The sequence below is a fragment of the Vespa velutina genome, chromosome 14 (genome assembly GCF_912470025.1).
Source record: "Vespa velutina chromosome 14, iVesVel2.1, whole genome shotgun sequence".
In the NCBI taxonomy this organism is placed as follows: domain Eukaryota; kingdom Metazoa; phylum Arthropoda; class Insecta; order Hymenoptera; family Vespidae; genus Vespa; species Vespa velutina.
Genome location: NC_062201.1, coordinates 4,131,590 through 4,152,216, shown reverse-complemented (window position 1 = coordinate 4,152,216; position 20,627 = coordinate 4,131,590). Strand labels below are relative to the sequence as shown.

The 20,627-nt window shown below is 32.6% G+C and overlaps 1 protein-coding gene across 6 annotated transcripts; it reads left to right on the top strand.

Moving 5' to 3' along the window:
* Window positions 1-96: 96 nt before the first annotated feature.
* LOC124954105 (reticulon-1-A) lies at window positions 97-20,364 on the top strand. Of its 6 annotated transcripts, XM_047506497.1 has the most exons (7): window positions 6,339-6,654; window positions 7,348-7,502; window positions 12,343-12,378; window positions 17,908-18,115; window positions 18,241-18,449; window positions 18,523-18,628; window positions 18,740-20,364. In XM_047506497.1, the coding sequence occupies exons 2-7, from the start codon at window positions 7,361-7,363 to the stop codon at window positions 18,792-18,794; spliced, it is 756 nt and encodes a 251-aa protein (XP_047362453.1). In that variant the 5' UTR covers window positions 6,339-6,654; window positions 7,348-7,360; the 3' UTR covers window positions 18,795-20,364. The 6 variants fall into 6 exon arrangements, with proteins under 6 accessions (XP_047362451.1, XP_047362452.1, XP_047362453.1 ...); XM_047506495.1 differs by lacking the exons at window positions 6,339-6,654; window positions 7,348-7,502 and adding an exon at window positions 97-2,391; XM_047506496.1 differs by lacking the exons at window positions 6,339-6,654; window positions 7,348-7,502; window positions 12,343-12,378 and adding an exon at window positions 97-2,391.
* Window positions 20,365-20,627: the final 263 nt, after the last annotated feature.

Here is a 20,627-nt window from a genome sequence, read left to right as displayed (position 1 = left end):
CTCTCTCTCTCTCTCTCTCTCTCGTTCGCTTACGCACAGTTTTCTCCCACTCATCTTTCCAGTTTTATCCCTACCATTGGGTACTTGACGTATTCTCATTCTCCGGCTGTCACTTTGACGTTTTCTAGTGCAAGGAAAGAGCGCGTGTAAAGGCGATATAACATATATAAATCCGGTGTATGCCATTTCATTCTACCAAACTGTTTCTCGTTCCGAGTCGGTGAGCTTTGAGATACACGCACGTTCGGATACGTGTTTGTAATAAAAGGTTAGGAATTCGGATAGTTAACCGGAAAAGAACGGTTATTGAAGAAAGAGAGATAGAGAGAAACAGGCAGATATAGACAGACAAATAAAGAGAGAGAGAGAAAGAGGAAATAGATATACAAGAGAAAGCTGTCGAAGAAGAACCTCGTACATAAACATTCTAATAAAAGAAAGAGAAAGATAGATAGACATATACACACGCACGCACACACACATTCACACACACACACACACACACATACATATATATATATATACAGATATAGATATAGATATATCAGATTGAAGGAAAGTCGTTCGCCGCCGCACGTGCGTCTTCTTTGGAAGAAAGGATAGAGAAGGACAACGGTCGTTGAGCAGCGCCGTCGGCGTGTATCGTCGGCGCGACGTCGGTGAGAAGGAGTGCGAAGGAATCGAGGATACGCATTCGTGACTTTCTTCTCGTTCCGAAAACATCGCGTGGATAAATTTTTCAAAAAAGGAGGATAAATATACGACGTAAAGTGACGCAATAAATATATCGAATAAAAGGAGTGTGAGCCCATTAAAATCGACTCATCGTAGGCGCGACGCAGGACGTGCCTGCTTATATCCTTGCAAAGGTAAAAGGTACTGGAATATTAAAGAAGAGGAAGAGAGAAGGGAAGAGGAGGAGGAAGAAGAAGAAGAAGAAGAAGAAGAAGAAGAAGAAGAAGAAGAAGTAGAGGAAGATGTCGACGACGTTCCAGGAGAGTAAAATAACAACGGGTCCTCTTATGGAGGAGCCTAAGAAGAATGATTCCGATTCTTCTAAGAGCGAGGAAATGATTTCGACGATTAAACGGGAACACGATTCGACCGATGATTTTGAACGGGTTGAACCAGAGAATTTGTTGTTCGTTGGAGGAGAAGGAGGAGGAGGAGACCTCCTTGGTAAGAAGGAAGAAGGAGGCTCATTTGAAAAAGAGACGAAGGGAGAGGTTAAGGCGGAGGTGGAGGTGGAGATAGCGGTGGAGAAAAAGAAGGAAGAGAAGGAGGTGCTATTGAAGAAGGAGGAGAAGGAGGAGGAAAAAGGTGAGAAAAAGGAAGGGGAGAAGTCGGTAGAAAAAGATAAATCAGAATCGTCGTCGTTGCCGGCGACAATATCATCTACGACGGAACCGCCACGTGTCCAAGATCATCATCCAGGAGACTCGACGGATTTAAAGATTAATACGGATCATCAGTTACCAAATATTACCAAACGTAGTTCCTTCCTAAACGAGGATCAGGAAGGTGAGGAGGAAGAGGAGGAAAAGGCTTTACCCGCCACCCCGCCACCTTCCGCTGATATCGAGAAATACAACTCCATGGCGGATCCGTTTCAACGGCCGGCAGGTAGGACAACTTCCGCGGAAGGGTTCAACCCCAGGGCGGCGACAGTCGCTTTCGTGGAAACCGAACGAGCCGCCGCATCATCGGCACCATCACCTCAGACCTTATCAACGAACAGTGCTGAGAACACCGTATTCCTTGATTTCTTCGAGAATACGAACGACTTAATAACAAACTCTACAATCTCAGATCAAACAAAAATGAATTTTGATCAGAGTTTAAATCCTACATCGAAAGATACGAATGAAAAAGAAGCCGTACCATCTTCCAACCTACTCGATCTTGATTCCTTCCAATCTTCGACGACGACGACGACGACGACAACCATTACTCCACCTGTCCCTTCTACAAAAGTCAATACGAATAATACCGATCTTCTTTCTACTAGTAATCACGAAATTTTCGAGCACGTCGACGACAATATCACGAAGAACGATAAGAAAACTCTTGATGATCGTTGGAACGTTAACGAATCGGTCGACGTTTTACCAACGATCACGAAGAAAGATCAAAACGACGTTAACGTTAACGACATTATCAAAGAAACGATCGCGACCGAATCAACGATTAAGAGGAAGGATCAGAACGACGATAAAACAATTAATTCTGATAAAAATGCCGAATCTAAATCTACTTCGATTGCTACTAAAACATCAACGAACGTGGCGCAAGACATTGGGCATAAGGATGGAAGGTATTTTGATAAATCCAGAGATAAGATCCAAGAAATTGAAATCGCACCAAAGGAAATCTTCAGGGACATGGGACTCGGTAAGTTATATATACATATACGCGTATCTTATCGTTTAATTGTTTTAATACTCTAACCATTGATTGCATCATCATCGAAAATGATTTCGTGACACAGGTGCCGTACATATGTACATACATATTTACTATCTATAAACATTTGTCATGAACGAAGAATCTTTTTTCAAGGATATTTTAACATTCACGTAGAATAAAATTAAAAGAAAGAAAAGAAAAAGAAAGTAAGATGATAACATTGTTAATTTAAGTAATGCGAATATTTATCATTCTTTTTATTTTTCTTTCTCTCTTCTCTTTCTCTCTCTCTCTCTCTCTCTCTCTCTCTTTCTCTCTCTCTGTTTAATTTTTATAAATATAACTATACTTTATCGATAACGTGATGCTTATACTGATAAGCTTAGATAAATGATATTATTCTATAAACTAAAATTTTCTAGGATTAAATTCGAGATCGAATTGCGAAATATTTTGTCATGGATGATGAGTCACTTTTCTAGAGGTTAAAATAAACTTAAAGGTTGATTCATAAGCGAATGAAGTGCGCCGAAGCGTGTACACACATTCGTGTATGTAAGTAGTTACTGACCGGCTCGGCTGACAACGAGCAGTATCAGATAAAGGAGGGGTAGAAGGAGGAGGAAGGAGAAAAAAGCAACGTGCATTTTTTCTTTCACATTCCTTTTAACGAAAGGATTGATATGGGGGAGGGTAAAGTAAGGTAGAGTCGCGTGACAAATATCTAAAAATAAAAATGATTGATTGTCGTTGTGGAAAGGGAAGAAACAAAAAAAATTAAAATGATACATTTACAAAATTCAAACGTTCATTAAAACATTTTTATTTTATAGCAATAGCATCGATTTCAACAGTTCATCTTTTTGGGAAATCGTTTATTAAAAGTTTTACTTATAATAATGAGGTGAATGCCAAATTTTTTTTGTTATTTTCCATAGCGCATATACATACATACATACATACATACATACATACATACATATATATATATACATATATATATTTATATATATGTATATATGGTTAATGTGCGCAGTTCTTCCCTCGATAGTCTGATGATATGAATAATTATTACCGTTACGTATATACATGCTAATCGCTCCATATGCTCATTGACCGCTATTCGTATAAGCTTGCTCTCGTCATAATTTAATTATATTCTTGCGATTAGACTTTGAGGATGAAAAGATTGGAGAAAGAATTAACAACAAGTAAATAATATCTCTATATTTTTTCTCTCTCTCTCATTTTTTTTTTAATAGGGAAAGTACAGAGTGTGTCAAAAGTTTTTTTTTTTTTTTTTTTTTTAATCAATTACTTTTTGTCGAGACTTTTACGTCTTTTATTATTATTATTATTATTTTTTTTTTCAACTTATAAAAACGTCTCTAGGTGCGTAAAAATTTGCCTAAAATGTTGCTTCGAAAAAGAGCAATTGATTTTTAAAATATACGTACGATCACTTTTGACCGATCCTCTAAAAAGAATATATTTGTATTCGATTAAAATAAAATGATTTGCAAGAGATATAGAAACGTGATCGTTTTCCATGTGTGGTCAAAACACTTTAGATAATTATCTCTTTACATTTTTCCCATCTCTTATCTATTCTTTGGTGTAATAATAATTATCGAAGAAATAAGATGAGAGAGTACGTAATGATAGCCTTTGGTGTAACTTAAAACCGTCTTAGTAAGTATTGATTACTACAGTTTATTGATCCGAACTCTCTGCAGTACTCAATAGGAGTATGTGACACACCTTTGTGCCAATGTTTCGTATTATACTCGGACATAATGACGTAATACTATCAATAAAAAGTAATCCACGGGAGGTATAAAATTAAATCTGTCAAGTCTATAATCATTATCAATATGACATCGTCGTATCTTTTTACAGACAAAAAGAACATAATAGAAAAGTTCAAACGGCGATAATTGTGCAAGCTATTGAAAGATCAGAAATTCTTTTCCGCCTCGGAATTTTTTTACACCGTTCTATTTTTTTTTTTTTTTTTTTTTTTTACATCAACATAGGTATCTCTCTTTCTATATCTTCTTGTCAAGTACGATTTTCATAACTAACATATTTCTATTGTCCAATTATTTATATATATATATATGAGTGGAAAACAGATCGCTGGTATTAAGTTTCTCCGAGAGAAATAGATCTCCAAGTATTTTTATTATAATGTAATATTTATAATATATGCCTGTATATCGTATTATTTACAATATAAATTTAATAACAAAGTCGGTTTCATATTACGGTAGTTGATATCGACATTGTAAGTTCCGGTCGATATCATCGATATTCTTTTGTATCAACCGTGTAGAGAGTTCGCAATCGATATAGTAGGTTTCTATATATCGAAGGGGTTAACAAGTGAGAGAGGGAGAGAAAGGGTGGGAGGGAGAAATCTTCTTTTTCATTGTAACTTGAAGCAAATGCGTAATTTAAACAGAATTGCGTGTTAGGTTCTTGCCAAAGAATTTCAAGGATTATTCTTGGCTCTCTAGTCGATTAATGTCAGACATTTAATGTCGGTCAACGTTGGCAGAGGTCTCGGCCAACATTGATCCTCCTAATTTTCATTATTTTTCGGGCTTAGTCATCATTTGGTCTGGAAGCTGGACTAATGATGACCTCGAGAGGGAATTTCTTGATTATTTCAAATTTCCAATTTGCATTATATGATCGGATTTCAAATATTGGCAGCGTTTGAAATAATCGTGGCAGTGAAAATTCTTGAAGACCTTCGCGATATCGATTTTCTTTCGTGATATAATAATATCCAAGGAATTATAATTTTTCTTTTTCTTTTTATCAAAAGTTTAACCTAGAAATTTTTTGTATACTCTCAGTTTCTCTTACTCGTTGTCGGATAAAAAAGGTCTGAGTTTTTTTTTTTTTTTTTTTTTTTTTTTAAATAACAAGTAAGCTCACATTATATTAATCTAGCGCACTTGATTCGTATTGCATATATTCCTTGCAAATTCACGCACAAAAGGTTAGGCTACAATAGGAGGGTTTGTCTTTGGTCGCGTGGGCGCCTACGTGTCTACAAATTGTCATTCTAGTCCCTCCGCCAGCAAAGTACTTTCCGACCCTTCCTTCTTCCCTGCTCACTCATTTATTCATAAAGCTCCCTCCGCTTTTAAAATTAACGCATGCGTTCTAGACAACATTTTTCCAATCGATGTGTACGATCGAATAAATACTACATGTTCGAATTAATACATTTATTATAGTTCTGCATGTTATAACCTATAATAATGTTCTTTTACAAAGAGACATCCGTAAAATCATTTTGTTAAAGATTATACCGATAGAAAAGATATAGGTCGATAATGAAATCGATTCAAAAACACCCGCTAAGAAAGTAGATCCTAAATAGTTCGGAATATCGCCACGGGAGGCAATCGAAGCGCTGTCGGGGAAGGTAATATATCGATGCGCAGTGAGTGAGACAAGTAAAGGTGGAAAAGAACGAAGCAAAAGTATAATAAGGGAAGGGTGACGAGGAGATGGCGGTGGTAACATGGAACAGAAGAGGAGGCGGAGTGGAGGGGAGGAGCGGGGAGGATAGGATAGGATAGGATAGGATAGGATAGGATAGGATAGGATAGGATAGGATAGGATAGGATAGGATAGGATAGGATAGGATAGGATAGGATAGGATAGGATAGGATAGGATAGGATAGGATAGGATAGGATAGGATAGGATAGGATAGGATAGGATAGGATAGGATAGGATAGGATAGGATAGGATGAAGAGAAACAGAGCAAATGAGTGAAAAGAGAAGAGAAGAGTAGGGAGTTCCGCAGGAAGAGAAGGGGGATGGATGTAGGGAGGGGTCGGAGCTAAGCGCGGGTCGATAACAGCCTTCAGTTCTCGAACGACGCGCGCGACTCGGAAGTTTCCTTTTCGACGTATCAAATCCGTGAACGAAATAAATTCGAAGCATTTAAAAAGGCTTGTGAAAGGGATAACGCGGAGAGGGGAGAAAAAGAGAGGAGAAAGAAAGAAAAAAAAAAGAAAGGAAGGAAGCAAGGAAGAAAGAGAGAAAGAGAGAAATTCGGTGTGTCACAGGGTCGTATCTTTCGTAAGAAAGATACAGTAAAAAAAAGCAAAAAGAAACAGAAAAAGAAAGAGTCGACGAGAGCGACGGCGCAAGTACTACGGACTACTGGCGCGTCTCTCGTTTTTTTTTTTCTGCGCCTCAACGTTGAGAAATTGCGTATCAGGTACGCCCAGTCTGTCGACTGTGCCGACTGATTCGGCAGGGGCGCTTCTTGAGGAAAAGAGAGAGAAAGGTATCAGCGCCGCGAGAGAGAGCTGACGAACGAACAAACGAACCGAATTGTTTCGCAGTGCGGAGCGACACTTGCGTCCTCTCTCACTCTTTTCAATATATATACAAATCTATATGTATATATAATATTTGACTATCTCTTTCTTTCTTTCCTTCTCAAAAGATTATTCCATTTCGTTTATTCTCTTGTCGTCGTCGTCGTCGTCGTCGTCGTCGTCACCGTGTCGTGTCGTGTCGTATCGTCGTTGCGTTGCCGTTTATCTTCGACGTTCTTCTTAACGAGTTTAAAGGTTAAGGGACACACAGAAAAGTAACATTGTCATTTTTTTTTGTAGTCGTACGGTGTTTTGAACAACGACAATTACATTACTATTACTACTACCACCACCACCACTACCACCATTACCACCACCACCACCTCCTCCACCACCGCCACCATCAGCAGGACTCTTCGACGCGCAAGTAGTCGTCGAGTATACTTCGAGGAGTGTTAATAGTCGGCTTTTTTTACTTTTTGTGTGTGCGCGAGCGCTCTCTTTTTCTCTCTCTCTCTCTCTCTCTCGCTTTCTCTATCTTTCTCTTTGTTTCTCTTTGTCTCTCTCTCTTTCTCTCTCCGCAACAAAAGTAAGAGACGTAAAATGGATTCGGAGACTGTAGCACCGGCGTGCCCAATGCCGGAGAAAGAAAATTCCGCGCGGAAGAGCAACAACGATAGCAACGCAGTTATGACCAACGTCAATGCTGCTGGCGATCCTTGTTTCTGGAATATTCTTAATCCTAGTAAGATTTTCCTGTAATATCACTTGTATTTTAACTATATACACACACACACACAAACGCATATATACACATTTTTTTTTTTCTTTTTTCTTTTCATTCATTATTATAGACTTTATGGTATATACTTTTTAGTTATTCATCGTTATCGGTCATTGTTGTTCTCATTGTCATCTTTTTTTCGTTTCTTCCTTTACGATTATTCGGGACAAAGTGCAGCGTGACGTCTAATGGAAAATTTATCGGGCTATACAAGATAATTTTCTAATACAATCCTTCATCTTTGTCTTCAAATTTTCTCTTTCTCTCTCTCTCTCTCTCTTTTCTTTTTTTTTTTTTAACCTCTTTATCTATCAGCCGTCCTCGTGGATATAAAAAAAAAAAAGACCCATATACGCCATTTTTAAAGAACCTTCGCGCTCTACCACGATGGAGACGAGAGAAAAGGGTCGGTCGATTCAGCTGCTGCGATTCCGGTCGTTCCTGTTCCGCCGCGCGTACTTTGACTCGTCCGTTATACGTACACATAACATATAAGAAGATCTAGAAAAAGAAACACACAACGAGGGTCATGGTGTTACTAAAGAGAAAATATCTTCTTAATGTGTTATTTACAATCTTTTTTTTTTCCCTTTCTTTTTCTTCTCTCTCTCTCTCTCTCTCCTTTTCTTTCTCTTTTTCTTTTTCTTCTTATGCTTAGTTTCACTTACCATCAATATCTTATCGACCTGACATCTATTCAACTTCGACTCTTTCATATCATGGAAATCAATAATACTTTCTTTTAGAATTTTTTTTTTCTTTTTTTTTTTTTTTTTTATGTCACCCAACGGAGATACGCACACGAATACACGCACATACTCGTTTTATTATTTATATCAATATTTGTGAGATTATTTTCTTTCTTTTTCTTTTCTCTTCTTTTGTCTTTTTTTTTTTTTGTTCTCGCGTCATATCTTTTTATTTCGATAAAATTTTCTTAAATAAAAAGCTTACCACGTAGTTCTGTCCTGCGCAGTATAACGCTCTTGACTCTCGTAGTTGAAGTGTCCGGAATCTAAACTGGGTTATCGATCATTATATTAATTCTCGGGTAAAAATTATTCTAGCCGTCTTTATCGATATTCTTTCGATATTTCTCTCTCTTTTTTTCTTTTCTCTTTCTCTCTCCCTCCCACCACTCCCCTCCCCCTCCCTCTCTCCCTCCCTTCCTCTTTTTTTTAAATCAATAGTCCAACGTTTTCTTCCACAAGGATTGATAATTTTTTTTTAAATATGTACATATTACGTTTTACATAATACAAATATATTTAGAAAGTAAATATAGTAAGTGTTTTGAGAAATTAATTCTCAATTTAGAGATTTCCTAGCCGTTTTCAAAATGGCGTCAGGTAGCGAAGTTCAAGGATCGTGATTCTATATTTTATATTTATTGTAGGTAATCGTCGTACGAATATATCTTTAGCAATAATCATCTTTATCTCTCACTTTTTCTTTCTGACCATTTTTTTTTACAGTTTTGACCGATATTTATAGTTAAAAAAGATAAAATATTTATTGTTATCTTTTTGTTATCGCAGATAAGAAAAATAAATATTTTAATATCGTTTCGAATTTTTACGCGAGATGATCATCAATGTTGCAACGATGCGGAAGATATTATTCTCTATCAATTTATTTTTTCTTTCTATTCTTCGTTATTCCCATAATATGTTAGAGAAGAAGAACATTACAATAGAACGTTAGATCGTGGAAAAATCGAAAAACAATACTAAATGTTTTACTCTCGAATTAATCTTGTCGTGGATTGAAATCGATTATGTAATACTGTTCGCGATATCTCGGTGACAAAGGCAGAAAATGCACTTGTACTTTGTACGAAGTAGCTCGAATCTTTCTACAATAACCTGGATATATAAACATGTGTGTATGCGCCTGCGTGCATGCGTTATGTGTGTATGCGTGCGCGCGTGAGTGCTGCGCGTTTTCAGTGTGCGTGCGTGTGTTGTTATGTCACGATATCGTTAAGCTGTATTAAGTAGTTTTATCGATATCTTCTTTAAAAATGATTCATTGAAAATATTCCTGTTCCTTACCTGTTTTTTTCTTTTTCTTCATCTTCCTTTTTTTTTTTTTTTCAAAAAATTTTTTTTATGAAAATCCTAATTTAAACAACAGGAACAGATAAAGTATCTTATACTATTTTTACGCTCAAGATAAAGTAAGCTTCATTATTTAATTTCTTTGTAAACTTTTGCAAGAGAAACATTTTAACCGGTTTCCAATTTTCTGAACCGCTATCTAAATTTAACTTGTCAGTCAACGTGCAATTTCGAGGAATGTAATACTATATGGGAAGGAAAATCGCATTGTCTGTTCTTTTGTCTGAACAATGCAAAAATTGAGAACTTGGAAACGACGATTGAAAGAAAATGTTAAAATTTTCAATGCATTTCAAAATTCAGTTCATAACGCATTTTATTTTATTACAATTTATGTGTTCAATGAAAATCGAGAAACATGCGAATACATTTATGTAATAACGATAATCTTTAAAAAATAATTATTATATCTAATAATTATGATAGAATTAAGGCTTCTAAGTGATATTAAAAAATCAGTTACTCTTTATCGAGGCTTTTTACAGGCCAATTTCTTTTTTTTTTTTTTTTTCCTCCCTCGATTGTAAAACTACAAGCCTATGAACTTTTGATCAACTCTGTATATATGATATATGTATATGTATTGGGTGTTATGTGTACATATATAATATGATATCTATGCCGTAATTATTATATTTTTTAAATTATCGCCATTTGATACAATTCGAAATTTAATAGGAGAACAGAAAGAGAACAAAAAAAAAAAGAGAGAGTAATAAAAAAGAAAGAAAAAAATAAAGAATACATGTTTACGTTTGGTGACTTGACAAAAGTGTATATATATATATATTTTTTTTTTTTATTTGCTACTACACGACTCTTACGTCAACGTCTCGTAGTTGAAAGATAAGGTTATATAGTCTATTTTTCCTTTTTTTTTTTTCTGAAAGAACGACCTTCGAAATATAGAACCCTATCTACACGTAACGATAAATTCGTCTTTTAAGCATTACAAGCATCGCTTTTAAGACGTACATATGTATCATTATCATCCAAGAGAGAATAGTGCATTATTACGAACATCTGTCTTCTTTATGTATCTATGATCTACGTGATTATAAACTTTCACGCACAGTTTAGTTCACGTGTAAGATAAGTTTGAAATTTGTCAAATATCCTCGATTATATATTAGTTTCGAAAAAGAACGTATAATATATGGTGTTTTTTATTTATTTTTTTTTTTTTTTCTTTTTTTTTTCCAGGAAAGCGTTTTTTTTTTTGACAGGACAGCGCATATGAAGCGTTTTGATAGGAAAATGTTTCATATATATGTATATATATATTGAAAAATTATATAATTTGGTACTACGTACAAGCTGACATTTTGATACATAAAATTAATCAATTATGTCAGTAGAATAATGTTAATAATATTATTCGGAAAAAAAGAAATACAAACGCAGCATCATTTGGATATCTTTATTTTATTATTATTATTACTATTTTTAATCGAACCGATATATTTTTGTTTCATTAGATGGTTAATACTCATCGACTGGGGACACATTCCGCAATGTGGAAATTTTATTTTATATGATATTAATATAAAACCCGTGTGTAAAAAGGATCGATAATAGCATGATATGTATATATAAATTTTTTTTTTTTTTTTTTTTTTTTTTTTTTTTTTTTTTAATAATGAAACGAGATGCTTTAATGCTTTTTTTCCCTTAAAAGAATGCACAAGCTTTTATTAAACAAATATATTTTTTATACAGCGAAGGGATACTACTACGGACACTGCACTTTGGTCTCCGATTATTCGTGGATGTAATCGAAAATTGAAAGTTTAAAATAAAGACATTAATTAATCAATCAATTTAATTAACAAAAACAAAGAAAGATACACATATTCACATATGTGTATTATATTTTAAATAATTGAAATTTGTTGTCGTTCGTGTAACAAATAAAATATTATTCATATGCATTTTCATTAGTTCGATTATATCAATGAACGAATACATCGGAATAACATCATAAAATAAATTATACCTAACTTCCTTTTCGCATAATCTTTTATCGAATTACCGAATAAATCGAGATTTAAATAATAATCATTATTCGAACGATACTCGTAATAAAATGAAGAAGCGTGCACGCACAATGAACAATGCACTGAATTCTAAGTAATTAACAGTTCTCTAATGAATGACTATTATCATGATTAATAGCATTATGCGTATATAAAAGAATGAATCAAAAGTCTCTAGATAGGACAAAAGTTATTCGATGATTTTAAAAATCAATGATACTTTTTTGAGACTATTTGGACTAATTGTTTTTTCCTTTTTTCTTTTTCTTTTTATAAATTGTAAAATTATAAACTTAGCTTGTAAAATTAAAATCCTAAAGGAAAACCTTAATAATTTCGAAAAAAAAAGATTAATTGATTTTCGAAATCAAGACACAACTTTTGACCAGTCTTAAGAACTTTTGGACCACTCTTATATAAACTTACATATTTTATCACTAAATAATATTTCACCGCATTTTCATGGATCTTCTCATATTGATCAGTCACACAACAACAACAACAACAACAACATCATCAACAACTATAACAATAAAAAAAAAAAAAAAGAAAAAAAAATGACCCACATCACATCGAATAACATTTGAATTCTAAATGGTGTTGGAAAATATGATGTTAACATATTTCTAATTGTCTTTTTTCCAGACGCATGGTTTAACCCCGAAAGACTGAATCCGAAAGGTAAGAAAGCAAGAATGCGCGAAGGTATTTGAACCTGTATATAAATATGTATGTATGTATGTATGTATGTATGTATGTATGTATATATTTACGTATTTATTGAAAAGTAGATTAGAGATATATGTAAATGTATATATGTTCCTATTTATATATATATATGTTTTTATATCCTATCAAAGTGTTCTCTGCGATATTTTATTTATAATTTTTACGACATTTGGATGGACCATGGCATTCGATCTGGTTTTTTTATTTATTTTTTTGTTTTTAAATAGGAAGAAAAAACCATGATAAGGGAGAACAAGAGAGAAAGATACAAAATTTGACTTTAGAATCTATTTTTAGATCTGTCAAGTTTTAACAGATAATTGACGGAAAAAAAGAAAAGAAAAAAAAGAAACAAAATTCTTGATTATTTTTAGTTGATTTAATTTGACCTCTATACAGCTTTCCTAAATACTTTCCAATAATTGTGATATCGATAATTTTACGAGAGAAAAAAAATAATTTATCGTGTTTCGATTATTTGTAATAATTATACAGGTGGCGAGACAAGTGTTTTAAAAAATGTGATCTACAAAATTTTCGAGTACTCCTTTATCGAGACTCCTTAGGTTAATTTTTGTTTTTATCGAATTATTAAACTACAAAATTCCTAGGAACTTTTACCCTATTCTATAATATTAATCTTTTATAACTCAATATTTTCATTATATTTGAAAAGAAAATTATATAATTTATCAATATAACAAATATGCATAAAAAAAATCGTTAACTTTCCGATACGAAAAAAACAAAAAATTAACAAGCAAAAAAGAACTGACAAATGAAAATAAAACCGAAAAAAATATATATAAGATATATATATATACGATATTTATATATATATATATGTATATGTATGTATGTATGTATGCATGCATACATACATACGTGTATCTATAAAGACGCATATATGCGCCCTCTTACGTCGTTCGCTCGATCTCTCGGATAAAACTAAATATAACGTGTGGCCAGGTTCGTTGGCTCTAAGCCAGATTTTCGAAGGCTTGTCTCTCTCTCTTTCGGGGAGATTTTTGAGTCGGCTGGTTTCCTTGGCCCGGTGTCGTCAAGCCGAGTGCGTCTTCGCGTAATACCGTTCGCCCACCTAATCCAAGGATCGATACGATTTTATCGCGACCTCGTGCGTGTCTCGATTGTCGTCTCTTTTTCTCTCTCTCTCTCTCTCTCTCTCTCTCTCTCTCTCTCTATCTATCTCTCTCTATCTCTGTGTATGTGTATATATATATGTCTCTCTCTCTTTCTTTTTTTCTTTCTCTCCCTTTCTGTCTGTCCGACTGTCTGACTGAGTTGCGCCTTTTAGAGCCCTTCTTTCTCGTCCTTGCTTCTCCTCTTCCTCTTCCTTCTCTTTCTTATTCCTCGTTCAATTTAACAACGTCTCGATCTATTTCCAAATTGTGACCGTAGTTATCTACCTCAACGTTCTTTCGTAATTGGTCAATCTGGTTGAAACAACAAAAAAGAAAAAGGAAAAAGAAAAAAGATTAAAAAAAAAAAAAAAAAAAAGAGAGAGAGAGAGAGATAAAGTAACAATCATTGAACATTCTTTAAATTTTTCTCTTTAACGGAGTTGGATTATTATTTACGCGTGGATTATTTACTTTCTACGAAAATATGGCCATCACGAAGAAAACATGTGAGTAATTCTTATTCAATGAGAGAGAACGTTTAACATGTTTAATTCATTATACTCTTAACATGAATTTTCATTCATTCGTATTTAATATTAAAGCAATGACCGGTACGTCAAAAAAAGATAATTTATAAATTGTAACGACGGTGTTTATTTTTATATTTTTATATTTGTCGATCGAGAGAGATTGGAATTTGAAATGAATTATTAGCGAAAGATATTGGAGAAACGAAACGCCTTTTAACTTTTTTGAATTTATTAAAATACATAAAGATTTTAAGGAGTTCGTTCGTTAAAAAAAAAAAAGAAAAAAAAAAAGTGTTTTCGATTTAAAAAGTATCGAACATAATTATATTTAATTAAGAAGAAGATAAAAAAAAATTACTAATTAAATGATGTTGTTCATATTGTGTGAAATATAAAATTCGATAATGTTTGATAAATAATATTTCTTTAAAGAACTATTTTTGAAATAATCCTCAAGAATTTTAGAACCTCTTACATAAATATTCTTTTTTTCTTGGAACGTCCCATAAAATAGATTTGTTCACGTGTTAACACACACGTTTTAATCTTATGTTAGAATCTGGAAGATTGTGTATATATATATATATATATATATATATATATATATATATGCATCTATATGTACACGTTCTATACATACGTGTATATGTATGTAGGTCTCTCTCTCTCTCTCTCTCTCTCTCTCTATTTCTATATATATATATATATATAAAAGAAAGAGAAAGAGAGTATACATACTCTCTACATTATTCATGACGTACCGTAACATAGGTTGGTTGCACTCAAGACGATAAAACGTCCACCTTGAATGAATTCATCCCTTAGCCAAATAACAAAAACAACCTAATATTACATATATATATATATACATACACGTGTATATATAAGATATATATATGAAATATTTTTTATGTTTATATTTTTATATCCATGTTCTTTTTTTAATATTTATTATACTTAAAACACTTACTTTTATGTAAAAACATAAAATAATAAATTTGTTGAATAGAATTCTCTCAAACAAAAAAGATAATCATTTCAATAACGTATAAAGGAAATCTAAAAAAAGATATCATTAATATTCTACGTTGAGTACAAATCGAATAACGTTCTTTTAATAAGAACTCGGTGGTGGTTAATTGTTATGCATCAAGAAGCATTTGAAAATATCGGTACAGTAGCCAATAAAGGAGAAGGAAGATTTTTTTTTGCAAGTATAGAGAGAGCCAAAAGTTACTAAGTGGTTTCGAAAATCAATTTTTCTCTTTTGTTGAGACTCTTTATAGGCTATTTTTTTTTTTTTTTTTTTTTTGTAGATGGTAAAATTCCGCAAGTTTCGTTTGTAAAATTAGAAGCTTAATATTGTGTCTAAAAAGCCTTGAGAAAGAGTAATTGGTTTTCAAAATCAGTTAGATAGATACTTTTGACCGGGATTGCATTTTTAACTACAAATCTCAAGCCATTACGGGGTTTTAAAATGTTTTAAGCCTGAAGAAAGGAGTAAAGATAAGAATAATATTTCGTCTACGTGATAATGACATCGTTTCCGATCATTCACCGCACCTCGTTCATCGGTCGATCGTTGACTGCTAAAAATATTTCTTAAGTAGTCTCTACTCACATTTACAGAGACGAGTTCAACAGCTCTCTCTCTCTCTCTCTCTCTCTCTCTCTCTCTCTCTCTCTCTCTCCTCTCTCTCTCTTTCTCTCTCTCTCTCTCTCTCCCTCTCTCATCATATTATGGATTACGTCTGGTTAAAGCAAAACATGTTAGAAGAATGGTTGAAAATGTTTGATATAATTTTGAATAGTCTAGGGATGCATGTAAATCATTTGTATATATGCATCAAAGATTTGGCAAACGTTGAAAGAAAATCTCTGGCTTCTCGCTGGTCCGAGAGCTACAGATTTATTAGGAGTGTGGCAAAACTGAATCATCGCCAAATGAAATTGCGAAATTCTTTATGCCTGGTTCAGGACGAGAGAGAGAGAGAGAGAGAGAGAGAGAGAGAGAGAGAGAGAGAGAGAGAGAGAGAGAGAGAGAGAGAGAGTGTGCGTGTGTCTAGATTACTCGCCAGCTTATTCCTACGTTCTAATTATATTTATTATTAGAATTCTACGTATTTGGTGATATTTCTTATAAGAATAATATGAAAAATGTTAGAGAGAAGTTGAAGGATTTGTAGAAATCTATTAGGATTTCGCTTTATGTAAACTTTAAGAGAAGAACATGATAATATATATATATACAGAATGACAAAAATATATATTCAATTTCTATAAACATGTTATTAAAAATAGCTAGGAAACTTTCCCTCGGTAATATATTATAAAATTGGAAAGTTCTTATTTTTGAAATATACAATGTGTCGCGCTTCATAGTTAACACGGTTACCGTGGAAATCGGTGATGGCGTTGTTATCGTTCGGACCACGCGGCGGCCCGGTGTGATATATTCTCTTCCGTAATCGCGCGTGCGCTCGCATACACAACGCACGTAGCATTTTACGACGTCTTAAAAATTTCTTGTGAGAAAGTATACGGCGCTTCGATAATGACAAGAAAAAACGTATATAAAACTTCGGTGAAAGTTTTGCCGAATGAGAATGAGAATGCCGGTGAGTTTTATTTTATTTTTTTTTAAATAAATAAATATATATATATGTATATATATATAAAATGTTGACCCTGTTATATTTATCGCAACAGATGCATCAAATTAACATATGGTCGAAAGAACACGCGACTTAAATTTCAATCATTTTAAAACGATAATATTAAATTATTGATATATACGTATTTAATATAAATCGTTTTGATTTAATATAAAAAAATATAATAAATTCTATATTAACTTAAAGAAAATTTGAAAATAAAATACGAATCGTTCCTCGTAGCAATTCGTCGTTAGGAAGCAGTGTTTCATTTAAATAAGTAAAACGACGAAACTGAAAGTTCTATGAAAGATCTCTTAACATTTTTTTTTTTTTTTTTTTTTTTTTTTTTTTTTTTTTCATTCATTTTATATAGGTTTAAATAATAATTTAATAAATTTTAACTTGGAAGTTTATTCTAATCTCTAGATTATTTTATTATAATGATCATATAATTACTGTGAGTAGGAATTGAGAATAGAAAAGGATTGGATAATAGAAGAGAAAAACAAAAGAGAGGAAGAAAAAATGAGGTATAGTAGAAAAAAGAGAATAAAGGGGAAGACTGCTAAGGGTTATTAGACTGTAACAGAATAACAGTTACGACTCATCCTCTTCAACGGGGAAACTGACTGTTCAATGCAACTACTCGTTTAACGCTTTTATGTCGAGGAAAGCATTTCACCGAGATAACGTTTCCGTCTTTTATGTGATTTATTTTTAGTTTGTAGAAGTATTTCTAATAGAAGAGGATTCACCAAGTCCATTTATTACTTCATGGTAATAACGATAATAATAATAATAATAATAATAATAATAATAATAATAATAATAATGATATTTGATAACAAAATAAAAAAGCAAATAATTACTTTACACAGGGTCTAGTTTTTATTTGCACCAATCTCAATGAACATTTTATAATTACTATATTTAATTATATTTAATGTTAATTGTATTGACATGAATGAACAATTGAAAAGATTTGATATTATATAAATAAATATTATCGATGTTATTGTTATATGTGAAATGTGTAATAGTACAAAAGTAGCAATGTGATTTGTAAAAATAAATAAAATTGATGTGTATCCTAATTTTATGAGCCTATAGTAATTGTAATGAAATAATAAATGTAATTTCCTTTACTTACAGTGGCCACTCTTATCTACTGGCGCGATCCAAAGAAATCGGGAGCTGTCTTCGGTGCGACCTTAGGGTTGCTTTTGTCGCTGGCCTACTTCAGTCTGATCAGCGTACTTGCTTATTTATCATTACTCATTCTTATCGCCACGGTAGCCTTTCGTATTTACAAAAGTGTACTTCAGGCTATCCAAAAAACTTCAGATGGACATCCGTTTAAGTAAGTTTATACTTCGTTCAAAATTTTTAGATTACGTTTAAAAAGATTTTGTAATAATACTTTTGTCTAATTCTTTTTTTTCTGTTTTCTTTTCTTTTTTTTTTTGTTTTCTTTTTTCTTTTTAGATATGTTCTTGACTTAGATCTTACATTACCCACCGAAAAGGTGCACGAACTCGCGGATATTGCGGTAGCTCATGTAAATGCAACTATCAGCGAATTACGCAGACTCTTCCTAGTAGAGGACATCGTCGATTCGCTCAAATTTGGGGTTTTACTTTGGTGCTTCACTTACATTGGCTCATGGTTCAATGGAATGACTTTAATAATAATTGGTCAGTGGATAAAAATTATGAGTAGTTTGTTGGAGCTATGAAATTATTACACTTTTACGATATTGTGTTTCAGGTGTCGTCGCACTTTTCACGCTACCAAAAGTGTATGAAACGAATAAAACACAAATCGATGAGAATCTGGCTCTGGTTAAGGGAAAAGTCGATGAGTTTACTGCCAAGTACGTGATTGAAAAAAAATGATCTTTTTTTTTTCTTTTGTTTTTTTAAGAAATATGTAATATAAGAAAGATGTATGTATATTTAACTATTTTCATATTATTTTGTGATAGGATTAAAGCAGCCATCCCTCTAGTTAAAAAACCTGAGCCAACGAAAGAGGATTAAAAGAATCGCATACACGATGAGATATTTCAGCAAGAACGTTTGATAAGAACAGTAAGGATCATAATGTAAAGGCATAAGAAATGCAGAAAGTGAAATGAAAGAGAGTAACAGCGCGTGTGGATAGAACAATATGAACGCAAAATGAAGAGAAATTGCAGAAGCTTGATTGGTTGAATGTATGCGCTGCGATTGCTTGAAAAAAAAAAAAAAAAAAAATGTAGGAAAGCGAAATTGTGAACAAGAATGTCACATATGTTGAATCTTTGTCGGCATGCGTTAAAAAAAGAGAGAGAAATTGCTCTTTTTAAGAAAAGCTAAAAGAAAAAGAAAATCGACCAAAGATTCAACGTTCATGCATTCATTGACATTTTGTTCACAAGTATCTTTATTATGAAAGACAGAAAGGTATATAATGCTTAGCAATTAATCAATCATTCATTAACTATGATACAATGGTGGCATATTTTAACTAGCTGTAATAATGCAATCTCTATGCGAGGATACTTTTTAGAAATCTGTTTCGTCGTAATCTTTAACTAACGTGTTTCATAATTATCGCAAATTTTCGATATCCTTCTTCACTTTACGTCCACTTGTTTTTGGTACTACTTCACATCATTGATGTAAAGCTATTGTAAGCGTTAATATACATGCTTAATGTATATATACATTATATTATGTGATTTAATATCAAGAACAAGGGGTACTGTTGTACAACATATGATAGTTTTAAGTTTTCTTTTAATAAATGAGTTTTTCCTTTTCTTTTATCAAATGATTTTGAAAACAAGAATATAATGTGTAACAGTTCCCCTTCCGCAGTGTCTTATGTTGTTTGTTAGCGCGTTTAAAAATCGAGAGAAATTATAATGCAAATTATACAGTGTATATTATGTCTAACGACGTTGACAGTTACATAATATTATCATAATTACCATTATTAATTATAATTAAATTTTTAATATATGTATATATAACAGGGTAAACCTATCCAATTCAGTGATATTAAAATTTTCTTAAAGAGATGAAAGTGTATGATTTATAAATATGTGATAACAAAAATTTAATATTTAATTATATAGAAAAATCATGTAATTATTATTTTTAATGGAACGCATTAATTATCAAGAGAGAGAGAAAAAAAAAAGAAACGTTTATTAAAAATAAAACTTGTCAATTTTTGTTGTTTGATCGATGCAGACATTCTAACTATGATGGCTGTTGCGGAACTAGGTAGGTTTCCCTGATATCTGTCTGCATGTATATGTATAATGTGAAAAATACATTATATATTATATGTGTATAATGAAAAATGACAAACATTTAATTGTAAAATTGTTGCACGATAACAGGAGGCGGAACACGTTAGACAACAAAAAATAAAAATGTCACTTTATATTATATCATGGTACCTATCTAGGCCAAGACCACATGTTTGTATTAAAAATTGACAGCAAAATGTTGACAATGTGAAATGTAATACGCGTATCGCTTCTTGAAGTTCCCATTATTGCATCTGCATCCATACGATTAATTTATAAATAAAATTACATTGAATAAGATATATAAATTGGATTGTTTCTATTCTCTGCCGTGTTTTTGAACATATCCATATCCAATATTTCTTTAAGGAATATGAACAAAAAAAAATCACATTAATTTTGAGTATTCAATATTTATTTAATTAATATTCGATATAATCGTATAATATTTGATAAAAATAAATTTAGTTTCTTCGATCGTCGAGTCAAGGCGATGAACTTTTGAACGTGGAAGCTCTACGCGTCGTCGTTTGCGCAGACGCAAGAATTTAAGGTAAAGCGCATGCGCGAC

Excerpts from the sequence above, each read along its gene's own strand:
- LOC124954105 (XM_047506495.1), top strand. The coding sequence starts at position 978 with ATGTCGACGACGTTCCAGGAGAGTAAAATAACAACGGGTCCTCTTATG. Across the intron at positions 12,379-17,907 it reads CGAAAGACTGAATCCGAAAG|TGGCCACTCTTATCTACTGG; the intron begins GTAAGAAAGCAA and ends CTTTACTTACAG. Across the intron at positions 18,450-18,522 it reads AATGACTTTAATAATAATTG|GTGTCGTCGCACTTTTCACG; the intron begins GTCAGTGGATAA and ends ATTGTGTTTCAG.